A 25812-nucleotide genomic window follows, 5' to 3' on the forward strand; every position below is an offset into this window, starting at 1 on the left:
CAACACCCCCTCCCAGCTGGAACCACTCTTCTGGAATCTGTCACTGTTGATCAGTTTTGCCTGTTCCTGAACTTTGTATCTGGTGGACTGGTATGGAATGTTCTTTTTTTGGATCTTCTTTTGTTCCATGTAGTATCTAAGAGATGCATCTGTGCTGTTTTGTGTTGTAATCCTCTGTTCTTTTTTGTTACCGTGCGGTATTCCGTTGTCAACCAAAACACACTGTACTTCCCAGCTTGTCTCTGTTATGAGCAAAGCTGCTAGAACTGACCCGGCACAAGGCTTTGGTGGGCATTGCGCTTGGGTATATCTAGGAGTGAGTTATAGGTCAAGAGTGTTTACCCTTATTTTTTTTTTTTAAGATTTTATTTATTTATTGGGACGCCTGGGTGGCTCAGTTGGTTAAGCAGCTGCCTTCGGCTCAGGTCATGATCCCAGCGTCCTGGGATCGAGTCCCACATCGGGCTCCTTGCTCCGCAGGGAGCCTGCTTCTCCCTCTGACTCTGCCTTCCACTCTGTCTGCCTGTGTTCGCTCTCGCTTGCTCTCTCTCTGACAAATAAATAAATAAAATATTTTTAAAAAATAAAGAAAAAGATTTTATTTATTTATTTATTAGAACTTGAGCATGAGTGAGCATGTGCTGGGGGAGCAGCAGAGGGAGAGGGAGAAGAAGACTCTCAGCTGAGCAGGGAGCCTGATGTAGGGTTCGATCCCAGGACCCTGAGATCATGATATGAGCCAGTCAGTCTCCCAAGTGTTTACCCTTTGGAAAAAACGCCAGGGTTTTTTTTTTTTTTTTTTTTTTAAAGATTTTATTTATTTATTTGAGAGAAAAAGAGGAAAAAGAGAGGAGAGAGGGAGAAGCAGAGGGAGACGGAGAAGCAGACTCCATGCTAAAAGTGGACACAAGGCTCGATCCCAGGATCCTGAGATCATGACCAGAGCTGAAGGCAACTGCTTAACTGACTGAGCCACCCAGGTGTCCTGTCCTCCCTCCCTTAAGGGGAGAACCTGTTCCTTGCCTCTGCCAGCTGCTGGTGGCCCCCGGCACTCCTGCACTTGTGGCCATGTCCCTCCCATCTCCGCCTCCATCCTCACATGTGGCTTTCTGCTCTGTATCTGTATCTTCTCTCCCACCTTTTATGAAGACACTTGTCATTGGGATTAGGGCCCACCTGGGTAATCCAGGATAATCTCCCCATTGCAAATCCTTAATTCACTTCATCACATCCGTGAAGTCCCTTTGGCTGTATGGAAGACTCAGAGGTTCCAGGCATTGCGGAGTAGACGTGCTGGGGGGGCCGTCCTCCAGCGTCTCACACACACCTTCTGTAGGCTGCCCATTCTCTCTCCTAGTGATCCGATGTGCCCTGCATAGAATCTGCATGCTGTGTTTGAGATGAGGAGGCTTTCTGGCAAAGCTGTGTGGTAAGACGTTTAGCGTGGGGGACTCTGTCTGTGCTTCTCTAGCGGGTTCGGCAGAGAACCCTAGCCTAGGGATCCAGATGACCCCTAGCGGGTTCGGCATATGTTCAGCTGTTGATTGGATACTCCAGTTCCTGTGACAAATGCCTGCTTTACTTGTCCTTAATGCTTGTTTAGGGTGTCTTTTGTTCTACAGATTTTGTTTTTGTTTTATTTTGATAAGCCAGATTTTCCCATCTTTTCTTTTATGGTTCTTACTTTTCTCCCTTGTTTGAGAAGAGCTTCTTCACCCCAAATTATAAATATCCCCATCCAAAGAGTACAGGGCAATTATGACCCCCCATTTTACAGAAGAAGTTGCTGAGGCCGAGGAAATGACTGTCCTAGATTTTTAAAAATATTTTCTTTATTTATTTGACAGAGTCAGGCAGAGACAGAGGGGGAAGCAGGCTCCCTGCCGAGCAGAGTCCAATGTGGGGCTCGATCCCAGGACCCTGAGATCACCACCTGAGCTGAAGGCAGAGGCTTAACCCACTGAGCAGAGGCTAACCTACTCCTTAACCCAGGAGCCCCAGTGACTGTCCTAAATTTCACATTTATTGGGTTGCAGGCCCTGTGTGAAGTATCTTATAAGAACCACATCTTTGACTCTGACTCTCTTTGTGTTGGGGTCCCCCAAACTACCCTCAGGCTCAGTGATTTGCTAGGACTCACAGGACTCAGAAAAACTGATATTTATGTTCATTCCAGTGTAAGGACACAGACTGAAATCAACAAAGGGGAAAGGTGCATGGGGTGAAGTCCAGGGCAGACCAGATGCAGAGAGAACAGCACATGCAAAGGCCCAGAGATGCCAGTGGGAAGGAAATTCATAAAAACATTTTTTTTTTAACGTTCCCCTCCCTGAGCTTAGAGTGTGCAGCTTAGCGGGGCAGGAATGAGAGGTCGGTGAGCAGGTTACGCAGGCTCTGGGCCACGGAGAGGAGAGCATGCAGGGAAAAGAGGCTCTGTGTGACCAGACACCTGTGAACACTGCTCCGTCCAGAAATGAATTCCATTTGGGTCATTTCTTTGTTTTCCAGTCATTTATTTTCTACATATCTCAAGGCACAGCAGGCTCCCTAGGAAAACTCAGCAACAATGAAAAACATAAAATGGAAGGATAAAAATCATCTGTGATCCTACTATCCAGAGATGATCAGTGTTCACTTCTAACTGTGTTTCATGTCTTTGGAACGTGCATGTGTGCCTGCACTGTGTCTGCAGAGAAAAAAAATATGCATTGTGTAGATTTTGATAGATATGCATGTATGTACAAAGTGAGAATCATTCTGTCAAGTGTTCTGTGTCTGTCTTCTAAGTGATCGGTAAACAGTCTCAGAGGAGAGGGAAGAGATTTCAGGGCAGGATGGAGGTGTCGGTGAAGGGATCCAGGGAAGGATGCTGAGGCGCCCAGGGAGCGGCACAGCAAAGCTGAGAACCATCCCAAGATCTGGGCAGGGCCCCAGGAGTGATCAACAGCCAGAACGGCAACCTCAGGTCAAGGGCACAGCCGGCCACTCTGGCCCTGTGGGAGAACAGGAGAGATGGGCCCTACCAATACCTTCTCCCATCCCCCTCCTGTCTTGTGGGCGCTGCCCAAACCTCCCGGGCATACAGAGGATGGTTCGCGATGATGCCTTCCCAAGCCCTCCGCCTCCTGGGAGCAGACAAGGGTGGGCAAGAATGGAAGGGGTGGGACTTAGGGAAGTGTCATAGCCCCAGCGGTCTTTTGTGGGGAGCATGAGACCAGGCACCCCAACGCCAGCTGCTCTGGGGCAGAACCTCCCTGTCCCGTTTGTGTTGAATGTTGGAGCCCAGCCAGTTACTGTAACCCGAGCCAGCGAGAGTTCGTCCCCCCACGTGCAGCAAGCCAGACAAGACTGACACTGAGCAAAGGGTACGGTCTTTATTGGTGACACAGGATCCAGGAGAAACGGGCAAATAACAGTAGAATCTGCTTATCAAAACCCATTCGTGATAAGCACCCTTCGTTGACCGCTGCAGCATCTGGGTATCTGCACCCGAGAATACGCAGGGGTCTGCGCCCTGGTTTTCCCGTTACTCTGCAACATGTAGAGAAGAGAAAGCCAGACACCCTGGTCATAACCAGTCCAAGTTTAGAGACAGGGTTTCCCTTGACCTTGAAGTACCCCTGTGAGACCCTTGAAGGGGCAGCAGGGGCCACGGCTGCTGGATGGTGGTCACCGGGTGATTTCCACTTGGCCATGACTTCCTACAACCAGATGAGCCTCTCCGCTTTGCCCACACACCCATTTCTACCTACTCGTGGAGTCAGACATTCTTGCGGGACACCCAGGGGACTTCCCATCACACGCTTGGCAATCTGGGACCTGCTGGTGGGGAGGGGAAGGGGTCAGGAGAGGGCAGAACACCAGAAAGGCTGCCCTGTTGACATGCAGACAGAGAGGACACACCCTTCTAGAGTCAGCAGGGTAGGGACCTCCCTGGGGTTTCCTGGGTGTACGTCCTGCAGTCCTCAGCCTCGGACTTCCGGGGGTCCATGGGGACGATGATGAACTTGTCCCAGGTCTGGCAGCACCGCTGCGTGGGGCGGTGGAAGGGGTAGAAGTCTCTGCAGCAGCTCCACTTGAAGTCCTTGGGGTCCAGGGCCACAGTGCCACAGAGAGCCACCGCTCCCTTCTGGTCGTGAGCACCTCCCCTTGGGGCCACACACGGCTCAGCGTCTGCCCTTCTCCCTTCTCCCGCTCCTTTTTGCCCTTGCCCCTTTTCTTCCCCCCGCTCTCTTTTTAAGGCGCCAAGTGGGGTTGAACTACAGGAGTTTTCATAGAAAAGCTTCACCAGCTGGGCCCCTAGTGGGATGGGCCTCTTGACTTTGGCTCCTGACTCAGCCCAACACTCACCTTCTCCCTCTGAGCCCCGAAGACATGCCATTTCTGCTCCCACCCGAGAAGCACGCCCTGGCCCCGGCCACCTCGTGCAGCTGGAGGAGGGATCCTCACCGGGGCTACCCCAGAACCCAAAGTGGGGAGCAGTGGGAGGTAGGTCAGAACTCAGCCCTGAGGCTTGCACTGCAGCAGGGCAGGGGCACCTGGTGGAAGGGAGGCACCGCCCTTGCCCTTCCTTTCTGCGCCCCACCCAGTACCAGCTGCAGTCATAGTCCAGGCCCCTGGGAGCCAAGGATGGGGTCCCAAATGGCAGCTCTGTCCTAGGGCCAGCCCCTTCTGCCTTTATGGTTTGGGTCTGAATTTGGCACAATCCCGGTTTGTGAGAGCCCCAACCTTCAGACCCTGCTGTTCCCCTGACTCACCCACACAAAGCCAGCCCGGCAGGGTCCCCTCCAGAGACCACAGCCTGTGCTTCTCCAGGAACCAGAGCCCTTCTGTCCCTGCCTGGTGCTCCCAGCCCCTCCAGAGACCGAGGTTCAGCTCACCACTCTGTGTCTCAGTTGAACTGGCTGATATTTCATGTTTGCCTCTTAGATGTTCCCCAGAAAGCCCTCCCATCTTCTGCCACCCCAGAGGGGTCAGACCTCCCTGTCCCCAACACCGTGCTCCCCTCTGGGGGGATGGAGCCTTCCATGCAGGGATGGGAGCAGCAGGAGGAAGAGAGCTACGAGAGAGAGAAAGGGGGTGGTGTGAAGGTGGGGGCTCTGTCAGGAAGAGGCAGGTGATGGGAGGCCCTTACCCAGGAAGATGAGGAGTCGAGACGCCCAGCAGACACCACTCCAGAGCTCTGGCCTGCACCAGGCAGCCCCTGGTTGGTGCATAGTCGGGGAGCCACAGCTTGTGTGTGTGTGGGAAGATGTCTGCTGAGTACTTCCCTTAGTCTTTGCAGGGTGATAAAGAAGATATCTGCCAACCAGATTTACCTGTTCTTTTTTTTGTTTAAAGATTTTATTTATTTATTTGACAGACAATGATCACAGGCAGGCAGAGAAGCAGCCAGAGAGAGAGGAAGGGAAGCAGGCTCCCCACTGAGCCGAGAGCCTGATATGGGGCTTGATCCCAGGACCCTGGGATCATGACCTGAGCCGAAGGCAGAGGCTTTAACCCACTGAGCCACCCAGGCGCTCCCAGATTTACTTGTTCTTATAAAGCTTCAGAAGCTTTTGTTAAATTCATTAAGTGATAAGTATAGCTTTGTTATGCTACCAAGCCGAATCTGGGTGGGGCTGGTGGAAAGAGCTAGCTTAAGATGATGATGAAGCCAGCCACAGTCCCTCCTACCCTTTACCTGCTGCAATTGTAGGTAGAATGTTTCTGGAGCATTCTGTGAGTGGTTCCAGTGAAGTTTGGGGCCTGAGGGGGCTTGTGGGAGCCCCCTCATTTGTCACTTGGGAACCCCACTTGGCTGCTACCTGGAATGGGAGGCGTCCTGGGGGACGGAGCCTTCACCCTGTGGAGTCTGCTCGAGCTCCGGGTGACTGGTGCCAGAATGGCAGTACACCGTGCTTGTTGAGCAGTTGGGGAGAGCGAGAGCAGTTCCCAGGCTCATTTCTCTTTACCAAAGTATCTTTTCTTTTTTACTTTTTTTAAAGATTTTTATTTATTCATTTGACAGAGAGAGAGATCACAAGCAGGCAGAGCAGCAGGCAGAGAGAGAGAGGGGAAAGCAAGGTCTCAGCTGAGCAGAAAAACTGATACGGGCTCAATCCCAGGACCCCGAGATCATGACCTGAGCCAAAGGCAGAGGCTTAACCCACTGAGCCACCCAGGCGCCCCTCTCTTTTCTTCTTAAATTGACAACATGTACATAACACATCAGGAACCATTCTAGCCATTCTAAGTATACATTCAGTGGCATTGTATACACGCCCAATGTCGTCTAACCATCACCAGGCACTCTCTTTGTGCAGAACTTCTTCATTATTCCAAACAGGAACTCAGTACCTTTTAAACAATGGAGTTATTTTATTATTTTTGGTTTTTGGGTTTTTTTGTTTTGTTTTGTTTTGTTTTGTTTTGTTTTGTTTTGTTGCTACAAATCGGGCCCCTTAGTCTCCTCTTCAGGAAGCAATTATAGGGAGAATGAATTACTGCTATCCTTTGACTGTTTGAGGGGAAGATAGAAGATGGTAAAAGACCAAAGTGAGAGAAGAGAAGAAGGAAGTCTTTGTAAGCTGTGTTAGTGAGCAGGTTAATTCTGTAGGCATCTGGTGCTTAATCTTACAGGAGACAGTGGACAAGGCACCTGAAGATTTACCTACCCCCTGCCCCGCTAACTTGCCCATGGGTCTTGAGCTTTATTTGTGTGTGTGTGTGTGTGTGTGTGTGTGTGTGTTTTAATTTTTTTGAGTCCTCTCCCTGCCCAGTGTGTGGCTCAAACTCATGACCCTGAGATCAAGAGTCACCTGCTCCACGGACTGAGCCAGCCACTTGAGACCACCTTGGGTCTCTAGCTTTGAACTTAGACAATGGACCTCTCACATACCACACACTGGCACAGCCTCTCCTTGCTCTGGAGGGCACCACCCCAGCAATTAACAGGAAAGGACCTCCCTAGAGAGCCATGCTGGGCCTCAGGGGCCCTGGGCTCAACCTTCGTGCATCCCATTGTGAGTTTCTTAAGAATAATTCCTGGAAATGACAACTGCTCGATCTGATCATGTGTGCATTCTGGGTTTTCCTCTCTTATTTAACTGAGCAAGTCCCCAGTATTCAGAGGAGAAAATTTAAACATCAAGACCATCATAAAACCTAGTGGCCAGAAATCATCAGCACTTTTTTTACATTGTGGTATATTTTCTTTATGTACTTAATTTTTTTTTTTTTGCATGTGTTTCTCCCCAACATCTTATTTGGAAAATTGTCAAACCTACCAAAAAAATGGAAAAAACTATGCAGTGAACACCCAGATGCCCTTACTAGAGTCACTTCTTGTTCCCATCGTGCCATGCGTGTGCCCTTCAGAGATCTTGGATCTGCGGGCTTAGTGGGAATTTATTTTCTCACCATTCTGGGGGCTGGGAAATCCAAGATCAAGACACTAACAGATTCCGTTCCTGGTGAGGTCCTGCTTCCTGGTTTGTAGACAACTGCCTTCGCACGGTGTGCTCATACGGCAGAGAGAGAGGCAGGAAAGAAAGCCCTGGTTTCTCTTTTCTTCTTCTTCTTCTTTTTTTTTTTTTTTTAAAGATTTTATTTATTTATTTGTCAGAGAGAGAGTGAGTGAGAGCGAGCACAGGCAGACAGAGTGGCAGGCAGAGTCAGAGGGAGAAGCAGGCTCCCTGCGGAGCAAGGAGCCCGATGTGGGACTCGATCCCAGGACGCTGGGATCATGACCTGAGCCGAAGGCAGCTGCTTAACCAACTGAGCCACCCAGGCGTCCCTCTTCTTCTTTTTTTAAAAGATTTTATTTATTTATTTGTTTGTTTGTTTATTTATTTATTTGACAGGGAGAGACACAGTGAGAGAGGGAACACAAGCAGGGGGAGCGGGAGAGGGAGAGGCGGGCTTCCCGCTGAGCAGGGAGCCTGATGTGGGGCTCCGTGCTAGGATCCCGGGATCATGACCTGAGCTGAAGGCAGATGCTTAACAACTGAGCCACACAGGCGCCCCTCTTTCTCTTCTTTTTTTTTTTTTTTTTAAAGATTTTATTTATTTATTTGACAGAGATCACAAGTAGGCAGAGTCAGGCAGAGAGAGAGGAAGAAGCAGGAACCCTGCCGAGCTGAGAGCTCAACGTGGGACTCGATCCAAGGATCCTGGGACCACGACCCGAGCTGAAGGCAGAGGCTTTAACCCACTGGGCCACCCAGGCGCCCCCTCCCCTCTTTCTCTTCTTATAAGGACACCAATCCCGTCCAGGGGCCCCTGCCCTCATGACCTCATCTAAACCGAATTACCTCCCAGAGGCCCCACCTTCAAATACAATCACACTGGGGGTTAGGGCTTCAACATATGTCCTGGGTGTGGGGGAGGCAGAAACATGTAACCCCTACGCTTTATGTCTCTATCTCTGTCTCCATATGTACACAGATTTTTTTTCACTGAATCATTTGAAAGTAATTTGCAGATGTCATAGCACTTTACCCTTAAAAATTTAAGTGTATGTCTTCTAAGAATAAGAACCTTCTCCCACACAATCCAAAAAGCCATCATATACTAAGAAAGTTCTTTTTTTTTTTTAAAGATTTTATTTATATATTTGACAGAGCACAAGCAGGGGGAGTGGCAGGCAGAGGGAGAAGCAGGCTCCCTGCCAAGCAGACAGCCTGATGCGGGGCTCAATCCTAGAACCCCAGTCATGACCTGAGCAGAAGGCAGATCCTTAACTGAATGAGCCACCCAGGCGCTCCACACTTAGAAAATTCTTAATAATTTCATAATGTCATCTAAGATACTGCTTGTTTTCAAATTTCTCCAACAATGTCAAAATATCTTTTATAGACCTCTTTTCTGTCCAACCCAGGATCCAGTCATGGCCCACACATTACATTTTATAGTCCTCTCTTTAATCTTTTGAAATCTAGGACAGCTCTGCCTTTTTTGGACTTGTAGGATTTGGGATTTTTGAAAACTTCCAGCTCAGTTGTCCTGCGCAAAATGACCCACGCTCTGGACTCATGATTAGATCCAAATTAAACATTTTCAGCAGGAAAACTCTATGGGTGACGCCGTGTCTGTTCCATGCCACCTTCCTCCGGTCATGATGTCATTTTGTCCCATTACAGATGATGCTCAGTTGGACACTCGGTTTGAGTGCTGACCCTCCGGTCTGTCCACTGTAAGAGTACCCTTGGCTCTTTTGCGGTTGGAAGGTTATGTATTCATTGGTTGACTGATTGATTGATCAATTGATTAACTGATGTTTTTAATACATATTCCCCGAGTACCTGCTCTGTGCCTCGCCCCTTTACTAGGCTGTACTGGGGATACAAGAGTGACCAAGACACTCTTAGCCTTGTATTCCTGGGACTCCCAGTCCATGGGGGAGACAGACCGCTCCCCAGATGGTGACAAGCCCAGAGTGGTTGGAGCTGGGATGGCAAAGCCTTTACGGAGGGTGACAGACCCAGCCAGGGTGGTCAGAAAGGGCTTCCCCCAGGAGGAAGCATCTGAACAGGACCTGAAAATTCAGGATGAGTGTAGGAAGGAGTGTGTGTTGCAGGCAGAAAGAACAGCATATGCAAAGGCCCAAAGATGAGAGAGAGCAAAGGGGACAGAGAGCACTGAATGAGGTTCCTTTAGAAATAGCCAGAACATCGACAATGGGACAGATCACATGCACCCTTGTGATCACTTTAGAGTCAGGACTTTTTCTCTCTGAGCAACAAACTCTCAGTCCTTCTGTCTGTTTCTAAGCTGCTTGCCCTGCCTTACCTTGGTTTCTTTTTTTCCTGAAGCACCTTTAGTAAGGGGGCAGTGACGCACAATATAACACACAGACATAAAGTGTGTAATGACTTTTGACCTATGTATGTCCTTGAGAAGCCACTTCCATGCTGGAGATCACGAACGTATGTCATCACTCCCCGAGTTTGCTCAAGCCCCTCCCTGACCCACGATGGGCTTTTGAGGTCTCACTACCCACCACAAACCGGGCTGCAGAGCCTGTGGCGGACACATGCGTTCTCTCTGTGGCTTCCTGCAGTGGGCGGAGCGCCAGGAGTGAGAGGAGCATCCTGGCCCACAAGCCTGAGAGCTGGTTGCCAGGTAGGGAGGGAAGCAAAGAGTCTTCTTGGGGCGGCTGTAGAGAGGGGTGAGAGCCCACCAGCAACGCTCACTTTTGGAGACGCTTGGCTTCTTGCAAAGTCGCCCTTCTCCCCCTGCCTCCCCATCATGAGAACCCCGGTTGGATTAGGTATAAGCATGTGGCTAGCCAAGGATGTTGGACTCTCCGGAAGGGAAGGGCGGATCCATGACATGAGGCCAGTCTGCTCCTTGGGGTCTCCAGGAAATCCAGTGGCTTCCTCGTAAGAAGGGAGAGATCAGACGCCCATGCTTTCTGACCACCCCCACCCTGCCATTGGCCTAGAAAAAGGATTAGGGCCCCCCAGAGGGACAGCAGGCATCTTTGTGGCTAAAATCCCCCATCACAAGGGAGCTAAGGCTGGGACAGCATGAGTCTGGGTCCCCGGAGACATCCAGGGGCCACCATGGCAACCCTGGCTGCTGGTCTCGCGCCCTGTGGGTATGGGAGAAGAGTAATCCCCATCTGGGGGAGCCACGGGGGTCTCTGGGTTGTATGTCCATTCCTGGCTGACAGCAAGTGCACATCCCCAGGCCCGGGGAGGGGTTTCAACTTTGGAAAACTGAACACGCCGCAGATAGGAGCACTCGTTCCTGAGGCCCCCGGTGCTTGGCAGGGTCCCCCTTGGGCTCAGCAGGGAGCCCTCGTCATCAGTCTGAGAGCCCTGCTCAAGACAGCATCAGCCCCTTTCGGTGGCAGACGCTCCAAGATCCCAGAGTTTCATTTTGTTGATTTAAACAGTTTTATTGAGGTGTAATCTACTTGCCGCAAAATTCCTGTTTCCAGTGAATGCTTTTATTATTTTTAGTAAATTTACCCGGCTGGGCGACCATGACCAAAATTCAATTTTAGAATATTTCTGTCACTCCAAAGAAGGCCCGCATGTCCATTAACAGTCACTCCCTCACCCCCTCACCCCTACCGCACCACTGCCACCCCCACTCCCACTGCAGCCACCACTAATCTACTTCCTGTCTCTATAGATTTCCCTGTTGTTTTCCCATTTCGTATAAAAGGAACCGTTAACACTACATGGTCTTTTGTGTGTGGTTTCTATCACTCAGCATAATGTTTTCTGGACTCATCCACGCTGTAGCCTGGATCACTGCTTCCTTCCTTTTTATATGTTAAGAATACTCCACTGTGGGGGCGCCTCAGTGGCTCAGTCTTAAAGCATTTGCCTTCGGCTCAGGTCAGGATCCCAGGTTCCTGGGATCAAGCCCCGCATCCAGCTCCCTGCTCAGGGGGGAGCCTGTTTCTCCCTCTCCCACTCCCCCTGCTTGTGTTCCCTCTCTCGCTGTCTCTCCCCCTGTCAAATAAATAAATAAAATCTTATAAAATAATAATGACAACATTCCACTGTATAAAGACAGCAGATTTGATTTACCCATTCACCAGTCAACAACCACTGGGTTGTTTCCACTTTTCAGCTCTTGTGAAAAGGTTCCCCTGGGAACGTTTGCGCGCAAGCATGTGACGTGTGTTATTTCTCCTGGCATAGATACCCAGGAGTGGATTTGTTGGGTCTTATGGTAAATTGATGTTTAACTTTTTAAGCAACTGCCAAACTGTTTTCCAAAGTAGCTGAACCACTCAACATTCCTACTCAAGTTAGATGAGAGTTGCTTTCACTCACTCTGAAACCTTGAAAGCAGTTGGTTTTTTTTTTTTTTTAAGTCGTCTTGATTATAGTTATTCCAGTGGGTGTGAAATGGTGCCTCATTGTGGTTTTGATTTGTGTGCCTCTAGTGACTAATGTGTTGAGCATCTTTTGATGTGCTTAGTGGCCATTTGTATGTCTTCTTTGGTGAGATGTCTGTTCAAAACTTTTGCCCATTTTAATTGGATTGTTTATCTTCCTAATGTTGAGGGTATTTTTTGTTTTTGTTTTTAAGATTTTATTTATTTATTTGACAGAGAGAGATCACAAGTAGGCAGAGAGGCAGGCAGAGAGAGAGTGGGGAAGCAGGCTCCCTGCTGAACAGAGAACCTGATGTGGGGCTTGATCTTGACCCTGAGATCATGACCTGAGCTGAAGGCAGAGACTTTAACCCACTGAGCCACCCAGGTGCCCCAAGAGTTCTTTATGTGTTCTGGATACAAGTCCTTTATTAGATAGTAATTAAATTCTTATGATTATATTATTAGATAAGAAACATATTTATTATATATCAATATATAATAATATTACTGTATATTATTTGTAATATTTTCTCCTAGTTTGTGATTTTCCTTCTTACTTTCTTAATAAAAGAAAGTATAAAATTCCCTTTTTGTTTTTTAAAGTAAGCTCTGTGCCCCAACATGGGGCTTGAACTCCCGACCTCAAGATCAAGAGCTGTGTGCTCCACCCACTGACCCAGCCAGGTGCCCCTAAAATTCCTTTAAAAAAAAAAAAAATATATATATATATATATATATATATAATTTTATTTGTTTGTTTATTTACTTACTTAGAGCATGAGGTGGGGAAGAGGCAGAGGGAGAGGGAGAGAGAGGCTCTCAAGCAGACTCTACGATGAACACAGAGCCCGACACAGGGCTCGATCTCACCACCCTGAGATCATGACCCAAGCTGAAACCAAGAGTTGGATGCTTAACCAGCTGAGCCACCCAGGTGCTCCTAAAGTTTGTTTTTTTTGTTTTTGTTTTTGTTTTCCTAAGCAGTCTGTACACCCAGTGTTGGGCTCAAACTCACAGCTATGAGATCAAGAATCACATATTCTACTGACTGAGCCAGAGACTAAAATGAATTTACATAAGTCATTGATGCTTTGCAGTCAACTAACAGAAACTCATCCTGGTCTGCCCTGGAATGGGGACTTCCCAGGGAACAGACATCTCCTATAAGTGTCCTAGATTAGCGTCCTGCTGGTGACTACTTACCTGCCCCAATACTTCAGGGTCAAAGAAACTAACACAATTCTATCACAAGATGTCTGCTGCTCATTTAAAAATTAATTTCAGGGGCTCCTGGATGGCTCAGTTGGTTGGGCGACTGCCTTCGGCTCAGATCATGGTCCTGGAGTCCTGGGATCGAGTCCCACGTCGGGCTCCCAGTTCCATGGGGAGTCTGCTTCTCCCTCCGACCTCCCCTCTCATGCTCTCTCACTCTGTCTCTCAAATTAAAAAAAAAAAAATTAATTTCAGACAACAAAAATCTGTATGAAAATAGGAAATGTTGGTAGGGGCTTGGGAATGGGTGAGTTCTTTCCAAAGATCACCCTGCAGAGATGTTCAGAGACCTTAGACATCATGCTAGGGACTTTAGCTTTTTTTCCTGAGGACACTGTGAGCCACAGCACGTTCTGAGCAGGGGAAGGTCTTGGTCAGATCTGTACTTTAGAAAGACTCTTCTGGCTACCTTGTGGGGGCCATGCTGGATGGGGCAAGGGTGGGAAAGTAGAGGCCTGGATTAGGGCAGGGGCAGCAGGGAGGGAAAGGGGCTCCTAGAAGGCCCCAGGAGAGACACTGCCTTTGGGTCAGCACCTGGTGTCAATCCTGCCCCAATTTTGGCATTGGCTGGTCAGCGGCTGCACCCCCTGTTTCCTGCAATGGTAACCTCAACTGCAGTTAATTTCCAGTTAACACGATGGGCCCACATGCCCGGAGTTCTCACTTAGCTCACTTTTCGAGATGTCGACGTGATAGAACCAAGTGGCGACTCCGAACTTGTCTGCATGTTTGGATCTTCTCTAATACCATGTTTTTGTTTTTTGTTTTTTGGGTTTTTTTTTTTTAATATTTTATTTATTTATTTGACAGAGAGAGATCACAAGTAGGCAGAGAGGCAGGCAGAGAGAGAGAGAGAGAGAGAGAGAGAGAGGAAAGCAGGCTCTCTGCTCAGCAGAGAGCCCTATGCGGGACTCGATCCCAGAACCCTGGGATCGTGACCTGAGCCGAAGGCAGCGGCTTAACCCACTGAGCCACCCAGGCGCCCCTAATACCATGTTTTGATAAGGAAAGACGATGAAAATAATAAATATTGTTGCCAAATCCCCCTGCAACAGCTGGATGATCTGAAAGGAAAAGGAATGAAAGCTACCGGGATCTGGAGGAAGGAAGAAGGGTGAAGAAAACAAGAAGAGAGACATCTAGAGGCCTGGAGGGTCAGTGCAGGTGGCGCCTCAGATGGGGTGAGTTCCAGAAGATCTAAAGGGGAAACGGAGAGTGGGAAGTGCATAAGATGTACAAAGTGAGGGGCTCATCAAGTTCACCCTTACTTCTGACACCAACTGCAAGCTCGGGGGTGACCCCATGACAACCTCCAGTTTCGATAACTTGCTAGAAGTCCTCACACAACTCACTGAAAACTGTTATACCCCTCCTTACAGTTTATTACCGTGAAAGGATCCAGATTACCATCAGCCAAGGGAAGAGACACGGAGAGCACAGCCCAGGAGAATTCCAAGTGCGAGCTTCCAGCTGTCCTCTCCCCGTAGAGTCATGGACAGCACTAACTTCTCCCAGCAACAATGAGTAATAAACATACGGACTATTGCCAACCAGGGAAGTTCCCCTGAGCCGTGGCATCAGAGGTTGTAGGGGGGTGGGACATATAGACCAGATTTACCACCTGACCTTAGTTTCTAGCCCTTCCAAAGGCTGAGCTGATACCACCTGGCCCGAATCCTCCACCATAAATTACATTCCCGGTATAGATTATCTGGCCTGGCCCAGGGCTCCAGGTGAACAAAGATGTCTTATCTGGCAGGACATTCCAAGGGTAAAGACCAGATCTCTGTTTGGGTAAGGTTAATCCTTAGATGCATGGACTAGAAAAATCCCCAGGATTAAAGAGAAAAACAGGGCTCAGATAGAAGGGTATAAAATAAGGGAAACTCACTCATAGGTCCATTCTGGTGCAATATCAGTGCCACAGGGATGACAAGAAAGCCTGTCTGCCCATTACACGTAATGAAGGTCTCCAAACTGTTGGGGAATATGGTTTTGTCTTTTGTTTTTTGTGTGTGTGTTTTTTTTCCATAAGATTTTATGTATTTATTGGATAGAGAGAGTGAGCACAAGCAGGAGAGCAGCACAGAGAGAGGCAGAGGCATGCAGTCCACCGAGCAGGAAGCCTGAGACTGGGATCAGGACCTGAGCCTAAGGCATGTGCATAACCCACTGAGCCCCCCAACCCCCCAGGAGTATGATTTTTGAACTGGTAATTCTGACCTAAAAACTATCATCTAGTCCAGTGCGAACGTGGAAAAAATTATTTCAAATATGCAAAGATTCAAGCACCCTTTCTGAGAAAGGTACTTAGGGAGAAACTTCAGCCAACCTAGGATGGAATTCCACTGAGAGTCGGTTCATCAAGAGGAGGAACAGTGTGAAGGAGAGCATGTGAAGACAGGATGAGAGGATGGCCCCTCCGCAGCCCAGAAAATAGCTCACGGGTCTATAGCTGACTATTTAGTAAAGAGAATGTGGGGGGCGGGGAGAGGGAGAGAGAATAGGAGCAAAGAGCTGGATGGTCTTGGTCACATGGTCAGCTAGGCATTGGTGGGTCACATCTGGCATTTGTGGTGAGAAACCAGTTTAGGGAAAACTAAAAGCTTCATATGGTAAAATAAAACTCTGAATATGAGAAGACTGGGCACCTGCTTGGCTCAGTCAGAAGAGCATGCAACTCTTAATCTCAGGGTCATGAGTTCAAGCCCCATATTGGGCATAGAGTCTACATAAACAAACAAATAAATAAAAATAAGTATGAGGGACACCTGGGTGGCTCAGTCAGTTAAGCCACTGCCTTTGGCTCAGGTCATGATCCTAGGGTCCTGGGATTGAGTCCCTCAACGGGCTCCTTGCTCAGCAGGGAGCCTGCTTCTCTCTCTGCCTCTGCCTGCCACTCTGCCTGCTAGTCCGTGCACACTCTCTCTGACAAATAAATACATAAAATCTTTAAAAAATAAAAAGGAAAAAACATATAACAAATAACTATGAAAAGACTAAAAATGTGACAAGACACGTAGCAATGTTTAGAGCCACCGGTTAATGTTACTGCTTCAGATGCAGAAACAAAATTACATCTACGTTATGGGTTCCCAGTGATTAGTATTTACATAACCTTAATTATATACATGCTCTATATTTTCATTTTCAGACTCAGTCAGTGGACCAAGCACTGAAGACTTGTTTTAACCTTAGAAAGACACTATGGCGGGGCACCTGGGTGGCTCAGTCAGTTAAGTGGCTTGCTTTTGACCTAGGTGGTGGTGATCTTGGGGTCCTGGGATCGAGCGCCAGGATGGGCTCCTGGCTCGATGGGCAGTCTGCTTCTTTTTCTCCCTCTGTGCTCGCTCTCCCTCTCTCTCAAATAAAGACAGACAGACAGACAGACAGACACGGTGGCAATGTAACAGTAATAGTATGGGGGACTGACCATAGAAGGGAGGAGACTGGGGGGCAGGGTAGGGTAGTTAATATACTTATGGGTACACTTGGCAGAAGTTCAGGCAATAGGCATATTATCTACAGTGACAAAGATTACCCATAAACAGTAAAAAAAAAAAGTAGCTTAAATTTAACTCACTTGTGAAAGTTGAGAGTGGGGGAAGGAGAGAGGATACAGAATTGGTGATAAAGTCACATAAGAGGTGGGTCGGAGCAGAACAATCAAAACAGAATATTTTTTTTAAAATTCAACTTAGTAAATCAAGAAATGGAGGTATAAGCCTGTTATTTGGCATCGTGGTGATAAGCTGGAAGTAATCAATACAGAAAGGAACAAAAGTGGTGGGAGTGGGAGCAGGACTGAAGCTGGAGGTAGGAAGGCGGGCTCGGGTTTTTCAGTCCAGCCCCTTGCGTGTGGTCTAAATCATTCCCCCCACGTGCATGTGTTACTCTTCTACCTAAAAGGAAGGAAAGGCAATCATGTCAGGCTGGTTGCGGTGGCAGGGGAGAAGAAGACGTTTTTCCATAAGTTCCTTCCTTAATGAGCCCGAGGACCCGTATTTTCTCGGTCAGCAACTACTTGTCTGTGGATGGATATTAATGATTCCTGGAGTGACTCGGGTTTCAGCATCTATGTTGTGCTTATGTTGTGTTTATGGACGATGACAATGCTCCCAGCCCTTATTCACCTGAATAAGTGATGAGGTAAAGAAGTTAGCGCAGCCTGGCTTAAGCCGGAAACCCCCGAAGCGGCCGCGCGTCTAGAGATCGCGAGTGTCAGCGCCACCTTTAGGGGAGGATGGGAGGAGCCTGGCGGGCCCTCGAGCGCGCTGGGGAAGGAGCTGAAGCAGCAAGTTTTACACCTGCCGGTGATCTGTGACCCCCCACCCCCACCCCCGAGGTGCGGCCCCCACTCAGGACCTCCCCTACAGAGCAGCAATTTTCATGCCTGGCTGCTCGCCAGAATCTTCTAGACTCTTCTAGACACCCCGGGCCAGATGACGGCCTCCGCCCCCAAGCCGGTCCTCTTCAAGGCGCCCACTCACTAACGCCGGCGATTCTGGCTGCCGTGTGCCCATTGCTCCGGCCTGGACACCGAGGCGTCGAAGGGCGGGGATTGTCGCGGCTCCCGCGCCAAAGATCCCTTACCCCTCTTCCCCCGCAGTGTACCACTGGGCGGAGATGCGCACCAAGATGCGCCTCATGGGCTTCAGTATGCAAGCCGTCAAGCCGCTGAACGAGAACGCGGCCGCGGAGCTGGGCGCCGAGCTGCTGGGCGAGGCCACCATCTTCATGGTGGCCTGCGGCTGCCTGGTGCTGGAGTACTGGCGCCACCAGGCGCAGCAGCGGCGCAAGGAGACGGACCGGCACGCCGCCTGGAGCACGATGCGGGACGAGGTGGACCACCTGGCGCTGGCGCTGGAGGCCCTGCAGGATCGCGTGCAGGCGGCGCCGCTGCAGAGCGCGGTGGACGAGCTGCGGGCGCAGATGCGGGAGGTGCGCGCCCAGCTCTGCGCCCGGGACCCCCCGGCCGCGCCCGAGGCACCGCCCAAGGAATAGGGGCCGCGTGCGGGACCTTGGTCTTCGATGTGGCTGTGATGTCTCCGACCTGACCTCTTCCTGTCCACACTGTCCCTTCCTGAACCGGCCCAGCTAATACCACTCAGTCCTTTTAGGGGCATAAGGGAGGCTGGGGCCACCGGGCTTTTTGGTCACGTCCCGACTAACCTGCTCGGTGGTACTTTCCACAGGGACTTCACCCACTAGTGGGTGAAACGTTCCAGCAGTCCCCCTGCCTTCCCAGTCCACTGATTCAGCACTGTGTCATGGAAAGACATGGTCTTCCACTGGATCCCACCCACCCACTACTAGATGGGCCAGCAGGACACATGGACCTAGCTAACTCATTCCGTCACTCATACTTCCACTCATGTGAGTGGCTTCCTGCCCCCCATCCATTACACCAGAACACCCTCTCCCCCTTCTTCATTGGCAAAGACCATTGTAAGGAAAATGCAAACTCCCAGGCGACTTGCAGATCCCTTCATTTTCCATCTACCTCACTTGGAGGGGGCAGACAAGGATGGATCTTGGGACTGTCTTAGGTTGAGTCCCCCTGTGGACTGTACCACCATCCATTGGTACCTCAAGTGGTCATCCCAACAGATACCCCCTCCCTTTAGTCTGTGCCATAACACATGGAGAAGCTGTGCAGGACCCCCCTCCATCCCCATTCCCACCTGGACCTTCTGTGGTCTGTTCCACTGGAGTTGGTCCTCCCGGGTAGAAAAATTGGTGGTGCCTAGGGATGAACCATTCTGTGTTTTGGTCTTAGCTTTGTTTACCTGTCTCAAGTTCTGGACCTACTGTTGTCCTTGTCCACTGTCCTCTGCTGGCCCCTTATAGGAATCCCCCACCTGTTCCCCTACCTCATGGGGCACCTGTCACCCCCCATCTCCCATCCAAACCTGCTCTTGAGTACTCAGGGATTCCTTCTTCTTTCTTGCCTTCAGACCGATCACCCAGCTAACCCTCACCTTCCTTCCTACAAAGGCTTCCTCCAGCCCTGAAGTTCCCCACCCCCATCCAAATGGAAAATTCCAACCAGGCAAGGTTAGCTACCCAACCTATGACCTGCCAACCCACTGAACCACCAAAGGGGGTGTGTATGAGCTCTGTCATTTCTGAATTCTGATTTTTTTTAAACTGTAAGTTTCACAATTAAAGGCACTCTGGGGTAAAGAAGTCATCTGTAAGAATGTGTCTGAGAAGCATGGCGTACATCTGCAAAATGGGTACAAGGCTCACTGGTTTTAGCAGAGAAGCTGGGAGGATTCCCAGAGGGAACTGGGCAGAGTCATCCTATAAGCTGTTTCCCAGATGAGGAAACTGAGGCCTGGGGGTAGCAAAAGGACTTGCCCAATGCCACATAGCAAGGGACTGTCCTTAGCTTTTTCAGGGTGGTAGATCTGGGAACTGGAACAGGTACAGGGTGGGAAGGAGGAAGAGGAGGGGAAGGTGGATTACTGTGGGAGGGGCAGCCCCCATCCTCATCAGAGCAGGCCTTTGAATCAATCCAGCAATCTTCACATTTATAAAAAACTGGCAGATTTATTCCGTTGGGGTCCATTTTCAAGAAGCTAAAGGTGAAGGTGGGAGAGGAGAAGTTTCCTTCCCTTTTCCTTTCTCCCTCATCTTATTTTCCCCAGGGGGTAAAAATGGCCTGGACCCCAAAACCTACCCAAATAAAAAACCAAAAAACTGAGGTTCCAAAAAGTTATAGCATCTTAATTCCTCATAGAAAAGGGGAAGGAGCCAAAGGGAAGGGAGCTCCCTGGGGTGAGGGTAGGGGAGGTGCCCCCAGCCTGGTAGGACACCCCCCCCCCCATATATCTGCCCCAAATGGGACAAGCCTGGGGTATAGCATTTAAAAAAAATTCCCCACACCCCAATTTTATCAAAACCAAAGAGAAACAAAATTTCCCTTCCCCCCAACCTAAATATATATATATATACTTTTTTTCTTAAAAAAACAAAAATTCGAAGGCATTAAGCGTTAAAGTGAATCTAGAACAAGGGAATGTGAAATTCCCTCTTTCCTTCCCCCTTACTGTGGGGTTAATTGGTACATCCCCAACAGAGGAACCAGCCCCAAGGGGATGGCGGAGGGGAAGGACCAAAGGGAGCAAAGGACAGGGGCCTCCCCAGCCAATCAGCAGCCAGTATGGGTGTGGGCGTAGGGGGGAAACCAAGGAAGCCACACCCCTTTGGAATTTTCCAAGTAGGAGGGGGAGTGGGGAAGATGCGTTCCTTTGTAGTCTTCAGCCAATTCCAAGTCAAGTCAAGGCAGGGAAAGCGGGGTAACAGGCGGGTGTGCAGAAAGGAGATATGGGATCTTCTGGGGCCCTGTGGTCAGGGAGATCCCCGCTTCCTCAGCTCCTGGACAAACGCTGGAAGGAAACAAGGGCCAGAGATCAGGGGCAGAGCCTCTTCCTCCTTCCCTTACAACACGGGGCCCTTCCAGGAGGCGCAATGCCTCCAAAATATATGCTTAAAATAAAAAACAACCTCACCTTCAATTATTTCCTCTTTTACTTTCTGTAGTTCCTTCCTCACCTCTTCCAGAAGCTCCTGGAAATAATGGGGTATAACCAATCAGAAAGGGCTCTTGGACTGCAGAAATGAAGCTGCCCCGTCTTAATGACCGAAGGGCCAGAGGTAGAAGGTTCAAGACACACTCACACACACACACACACACACCCCAAACACGCATAGTGACATCACTGATAAGGCCACAGAGTAACTAGAAAATTCTAGGGGGAAATTCTGGATCCTTGAAGCCAGATGAAAAGGACTGGAGAGCAACCAGCACCAGGGCCGGGAAATACAATCCAGTCTCCTGCCAGTTCCAGTTGATGCTGGCTGTCTGGATCTAGTGTGCTGGAAAGGCCTCTGGGTGCAGTAGTAGATTAGTAAGGTCTGTCCCCAGCACAGGAAAAGGAGTTGTGGTCTGTGAGTCCTCCCTGCTCTGATTCAATCCCTCCCTTTCTCAGGTGGGAAAACTGAGGTTTCTGAGGCCTTTTCATAGAATCCTAGGGCAGGTTGGTGTTAGAGTTTGGACCCAGATCTTCTTTCTTCCTATGGCTCCTTTCTGGCCCCCCAACTTCACCTCGGGGCCCCTCCCCAAGCTACCTGTTTCACTCTCTCCAGGTCTGACTCATCACTGGAGCTGGGTGTAGAGGGATGGGCCTCAGAAGCGGTCACAGAAGAAGAGGACTTCATCCTAGGAGAGTCGGTGTGATTTGGAACAAAAATGAGGTTAGAGAGAGGGGTCAGGATCCCCTGCTTCCCGGTCCGGGGGTCCCATTGTGCTCCTTCCTACAAGGAAAGGTACACGAATTTGGCAAATCCCTCCTATTTATAGGGGGGTGGGGCCCCAGCATGGATGGCCCACCTCGGCAAAGTTGTGCTGTTCTTCTCCCAAGGTCTCCGCACAGGTTCTGGGGGAAAGGCGACGAATCAGGAAGATCAGGGACAAGGAATGCCCCGCCTGCATCTTTCCCCCCAGCCCCATCAGTTCCTATTCCAAGAACCTTCTTAGGAGACTCGAATTCCCATCATTGTTTGCACAGACTCCCCCCATCAGAGGGCATTCCCTGTGAGAATAGGGCACCCTGAGACTCATAGTTTCTGCAGGGTAGACTGGCTCACTCACCGCTCTGGGCTGGGACTCTGGCCTCTGGCTCCTCCTGCTGGTGGGAAATAAAACTGTCATGAGACGGAGGGCTCATTCTCCTCCTCTGGCTTCAAACCCCGCCCATTCCTAGCGCACCCCAGGCCCTCCCCAGTCGCCCTGCCCAAACGGTATGGCCTAAGGTGCGGATGGCAGGAAGAGCCCCTAACTCACATTAGCGGATTCATCCTTGGGGGGTTTCTCCCCAACTTGTGTGGCTTTCCTTCTGCAGGAGGGACAGGTAAAAACAGATGACTTCAGCCCTCCCTCAGCCACTCAGTAATTCTTACCAGAGTTCTAGAAAGGTGGAGTCTAAGGTGTAGAGTTCTGCAATTCTCCAAGGCTAAGGAAACTGGAGTTTTAGAAGTCACTGAAGAGTGCCGCTCTCCAACTAGGGTGGGGGCTTACGATTCTCACATTTAGGAATCACAGAATTCTAAGGGTGGAAGTCTCTGTCTCAGGCAGCTGGGATTCTGGGGATCGGAGTTTCCAAGATTCTGAGGCAGGCTCTCCTAAGGGGAGACCTCCTGAGGTCCTAGAATTCTGGATTTCAGAACATTCTGGAGGCAATTCTGGAGGAACTCGGTGGTTCCAAATCTCAGCCATCTCAGGAGAATGGAATCTCCAGCATTATACCCAAATCTGCCTGTCAAAGAGGGAACTTTCACCCAAAGAAACAGACCAAGCCGGAATCTGAGCCCTCCCCCGACCTCGCCCTACTGAACTGGAATCTCCAGGTGCTAACTGCGGGTCTGAGGGGTTTCTCTCCAGAGCTTTCCAAGGCACTGATGGCTCCAGGCTCAGGCTCACCTCCGGGCCAGCATGGCGTTCATCTCTTCCATGAGCCCCCCACCCGTGCTCCGGGTGCTCTCTGTCTTGGGGGCTGAGGGCCCCCCTGAGGCCTCCTCCTGCTGGAGAAATTACAAAGAGGAGGGGACTTTATGGGTGGGTTTCTTGGCCCCCTCCAGCCCTCCTGTGATGCACCCCATCCCCAGCAACTCTGGCCTCATCCCATTATTCCATCAGAGCCGTCGCCCCACATCCTGCCCGGCGTGGCCCCCTCACCTTGCTGACTTTCCTGAGTTTGGCTCCAGCGATGGCTGCCGCAAGGCCGGGGGCCCCTGTTCCCCCACCACTGGGGCCTTGTGCTGTGGGGAGAGGGGGTGCAGGAGGCGGGCCTCCCCCTGCTCCATGCCCTGCAGCGGAGACCCCTGAGGGGGCACCAGGGGGTGGGGGGGGACCAGGAGGAGGAGGAGGTCCTGGCGGTGGGGGTGGTCCCCCAGCTGGAGGAGCAGGTGGGCCTCCTGGAAGAAACACAGAAAAGGAGGGTGTTAAGAGAGGAGCCTCACTTCTCATTATCCAGCTGGCGCACCCCTCCTCAGGGAGCCCCCCCAACCCCGGGTCCCCGTCCCCCCTATCCCCCTCCATCCCCCCCAAGGCCACTGAGCAATCATCACCTGCATTGGAGACTCGACGCTCCATGTGCTCTGGTGGGCCCGGCTGCTGCCTGAGAAGGGGTGACGGAACAGCCATCACTCAGGGCCCCAGGGATGACCAGCAACCTCCCAGCTTCTCTCCCAGGTCTCCAGGGAGGTGGACTGCCAATCCCTGCCCTTGCCTTCCTCCCCCAGGGTCCCAGGAAAGAGATGGGGGGAAGGGCAGGGACAGGGTGGGACCGAGATGTGACCATTCCAGTCATCAGACTGTCAGGAACATGGGAATTACAAAATGCCCCAGATCTTTTAAACAACCAACTTTTGGACTCGGGGTATGTGGGAATCCAGGGCTTGAGGGGGTCAGAAGGTTCTGCAACTCTGAGTGGGGGAGTTTCTCAGACTCCTGGAGGTGGGGTTTTCTGAAAGCCCTTCATTTCTAGCTCCCCAGGGAGCAGTAGGAGCATTGTGGAAAGTGAACGCTGGAGCGTTCTCCACTCTGGGAGCCGGGGGTTCTGGAACATCCTAGAACGCGGGTGCTGGTACGGTTCTCCACCCAGGGGCCGGCCCCACCTTTTCTGCTGCTCCACCTCCTCTGGGGTGGGACCGTTCTGGACAGACCAGGTGGAAGGTGCCGCAGGTGGTGGGGGTGGCGGGGGCCCCCCTCCTGGAAGGCGAGAGTAGAAAAGCCTGGTGAGTCAACCCCAGAACGCTGCCTCACCCTGTGACACTGTCCCTCAGCTCTTCCAGGAATCCCTCCCAGAGGTGCTCGCTTCCTCCTTCCTCCAGGACCCTGACCCTGGGGCTGCATTGTGGGACGCAGGTCAGGCCTGGGTGCGGGATGAAGGAGGGCACCAGCCTATCTTGTCCGTGCAGAAATGAGGCCGGTGCTGTGATGACTCCCAGCAGAAGCCCACAGTCACCTGCCCCACGCCTTGCAGACCAGAGCTCGCGTGAACAAGACCAATTCAGGCTGATCTCTAGCATCAGGGCTCTTAAGCACTGTCTCCGCCACTCAGACCCCAGCCCAAGAATGCTTGAAAGGTTGGGAGTGTCTTCCTCCCCCCACAACCTGAACCACCCACTGTACTCTTCTGTACCCCCAGCCGAGCAAGCCCTTCCCCACTGGCGAGGAGCTTGCCCCAGAAAGCAAATGACTCTGCCATTGGGGGGATGAGAAGTCGGACAGCAGCACCCCCCCCCCCCCGCCAGACCCTGGATGCCCCACGGTCTCCTAAAGCCTCGCCCTTCGGAGTCTGCACGGACAGCCTTATGACCAGGGCCCGGGTTACAGACGCAGAGGCTTGGGCCGCACCTGGGGCCCAACCGAACCAGAATACCTGTACGCGCTCACATTTAAGAAATCCCAACACTGATGATCTCTTTCTCAAGAGTGAGGCCAGAAAACTAACCCATGACCCGTCACTACAACAGCGACCTAGTGAAAGGGCACAGGGGCCTTCTGGGGCCTGGAAGGATCCGGATTCAGATCTGGATTGGGGAGGTGGGCCCCTGGGTGTGTGTGTGTGTGTGTGTGTGTGTGTGCGTGTGCGTGTGTGTAGACACATTCCTTCAGGAATCGCTGGGTGCACAAGGGGCACACAGGAGCCTTGACAAAGTTCTCACTGGATTTCTCCAGGGGAGCAGTGCAGAAGCAATTAAAGAGAACAAGGGGTGATTTGGGGGTGGTAAAGCAGCAGCCCCCAGGCAGGGCTCTGGAGCTCCCCCCGACTCACCTTCCAATGCCTCTAGGGCACTGGCCATGGCTGCTGCGAACTGTGCTGCGTCCTCTTTGCTCCCGAAGTTGAGGCCCCAGACCTGGCGGGCGTCACGCCACTGGTGGAAGCTGGGGGTGGCCTGGTTATACTTGATACCCCGGACGATGGCACAGTTGATGACCACCTTGGCAGGAGGGGAAAGATGGGTGAGGATGCAGGGTTGCAGGGGTGGGGGCCCGGGGACCACAGAGGGAGAGGGAGAGGGGGGCAGAGTCTTCACCTGCTGTTCCGGCTGCATCTTCCAACCAACCACCCGGAAGGAATTGGCTGTGGGGTTGTGGTAGATCTGGACGCGGCTGAAAGCCTGGGGGCCTGTGCCTGCCGGCAGCCATCGCTTATTGCTGTCATCGTAAAGCATGACAGTGGCCCAGCTGGAGCAGATAACCGTCTCACTGCGGGGAGGGGAGCAGGGCCAAGGTCAGGTTAGCAGAGGGGAGCACGGCCCCCACCCTCCAAGGGGCCCATCACCTGCATCTGGGTCTCCCAGGGACACTCAGGGCTTCCCGGCATGTGAGGGGGAGGCAGACACCCTGAGAGGGGAGAAGGTCAGAGACAGGCGGATGGGGAGACCAAGCAGAACCTGGGAGAGAGAAGCTGACAGGTGGAACAGAGGGAGACAGAGACACGGGCGAACTGGGAACATGAGGGAGAGGAAGCGTCAGACAGACAGACGGGAAGAGACAAACATACGAACAAACAGATGTGGGGAGAGAGGGGAGAAAGGAGAGACAAAGACAGACAGACAGACAGACCGGGAACAAATCAGAAAGGCAGGGCCTGGAGAGACCGACAAGCACGGAAGGGAGTCAGACAGACAGACAGATGGAG

The 25812-nt window shown here is 51.2% G+C and overlaps 1 protein-coding gene and 1 pseudogene across 5 annotated transcripts in view; one reads left to right on the top strand and one right to left on the bottom strand.

The window, feature by feature from the left end:
• Positions 1-19927, top strand: LOC309853036 (optic atrophy 3 protein homolog pseudogene; annotated as a pseudogene). Its single transcript, XR_014316608.1, has 2 exons — positions 1-90; positions 17706-19927. The product of XR_014316608.1 is annotated as an optic atrophy 3 protein homolog pseudogene (transcript).
• VASP (vasodilator stimulated phosphoprotein) overlaps positions 19632-25812 on the bottom strand; it is a 13091-nt gene continuing 6910 nt past the window's right edge. The window contains exons 2-13 of one of the 4 annotated variants that reach the window (XM_082710658.1): positions 25205-25376; positions 24943-25108; positions 23780-23873; positions 23231-23280; positions 22839-23077; positions 22584-22681; positions 21948-21999; positions 21756-21792; positions 21495-21540; positions 21233-21323; positions 20614-20671; positions 19632-20490 (exon numbers count right to left, since the gene is read on the bottom strand). In XM_082710658.1, coding sequence (XP_082566784.1) covers positions 20453-20490; positions 20614-20671; positions 21233-21323; positions 21495-21540; positions 21756-21792; positions 21948-21999; positions 22584-22681; positions 22839-23077; positions 23231-23280; positions 23780-23873; positions 24943-25108; positions 25205-25376 — 1141 coding nt within the window. In that variant the 3' untranslated portion in view covers positions 19632-20452. Of the gene's footprint in view, positions 20491-20613; positions 20672-21232; positions 21324-21494; positions 21541-21755; positions 21793-21947; positions 22000-22583; positions 22685-22838; positions 23078-23230; positions 23281-23779; positions 23874-24942; positions 25109-25204; positions 25377-25812 lie in introns of all 4 variants that reach the window. The other 3 variants (XM_082710660.1, XM_082710659.1, XM_082710657.1) reach the window with 3 other exon arrangements.

The sequence above is a fragment of the Mustela nivalis genome, assembly GCF_964662115.1.
Source record: "Mustela nivalis genome assembly, chromosome: 18".
NCBI classification, from domain to species: domain Eukaryota; kingdom Metazoa; phylum Chordata; class Mammalia; order Carnivora; family Mustelidae; genus Mustela; species Mustela nivalis.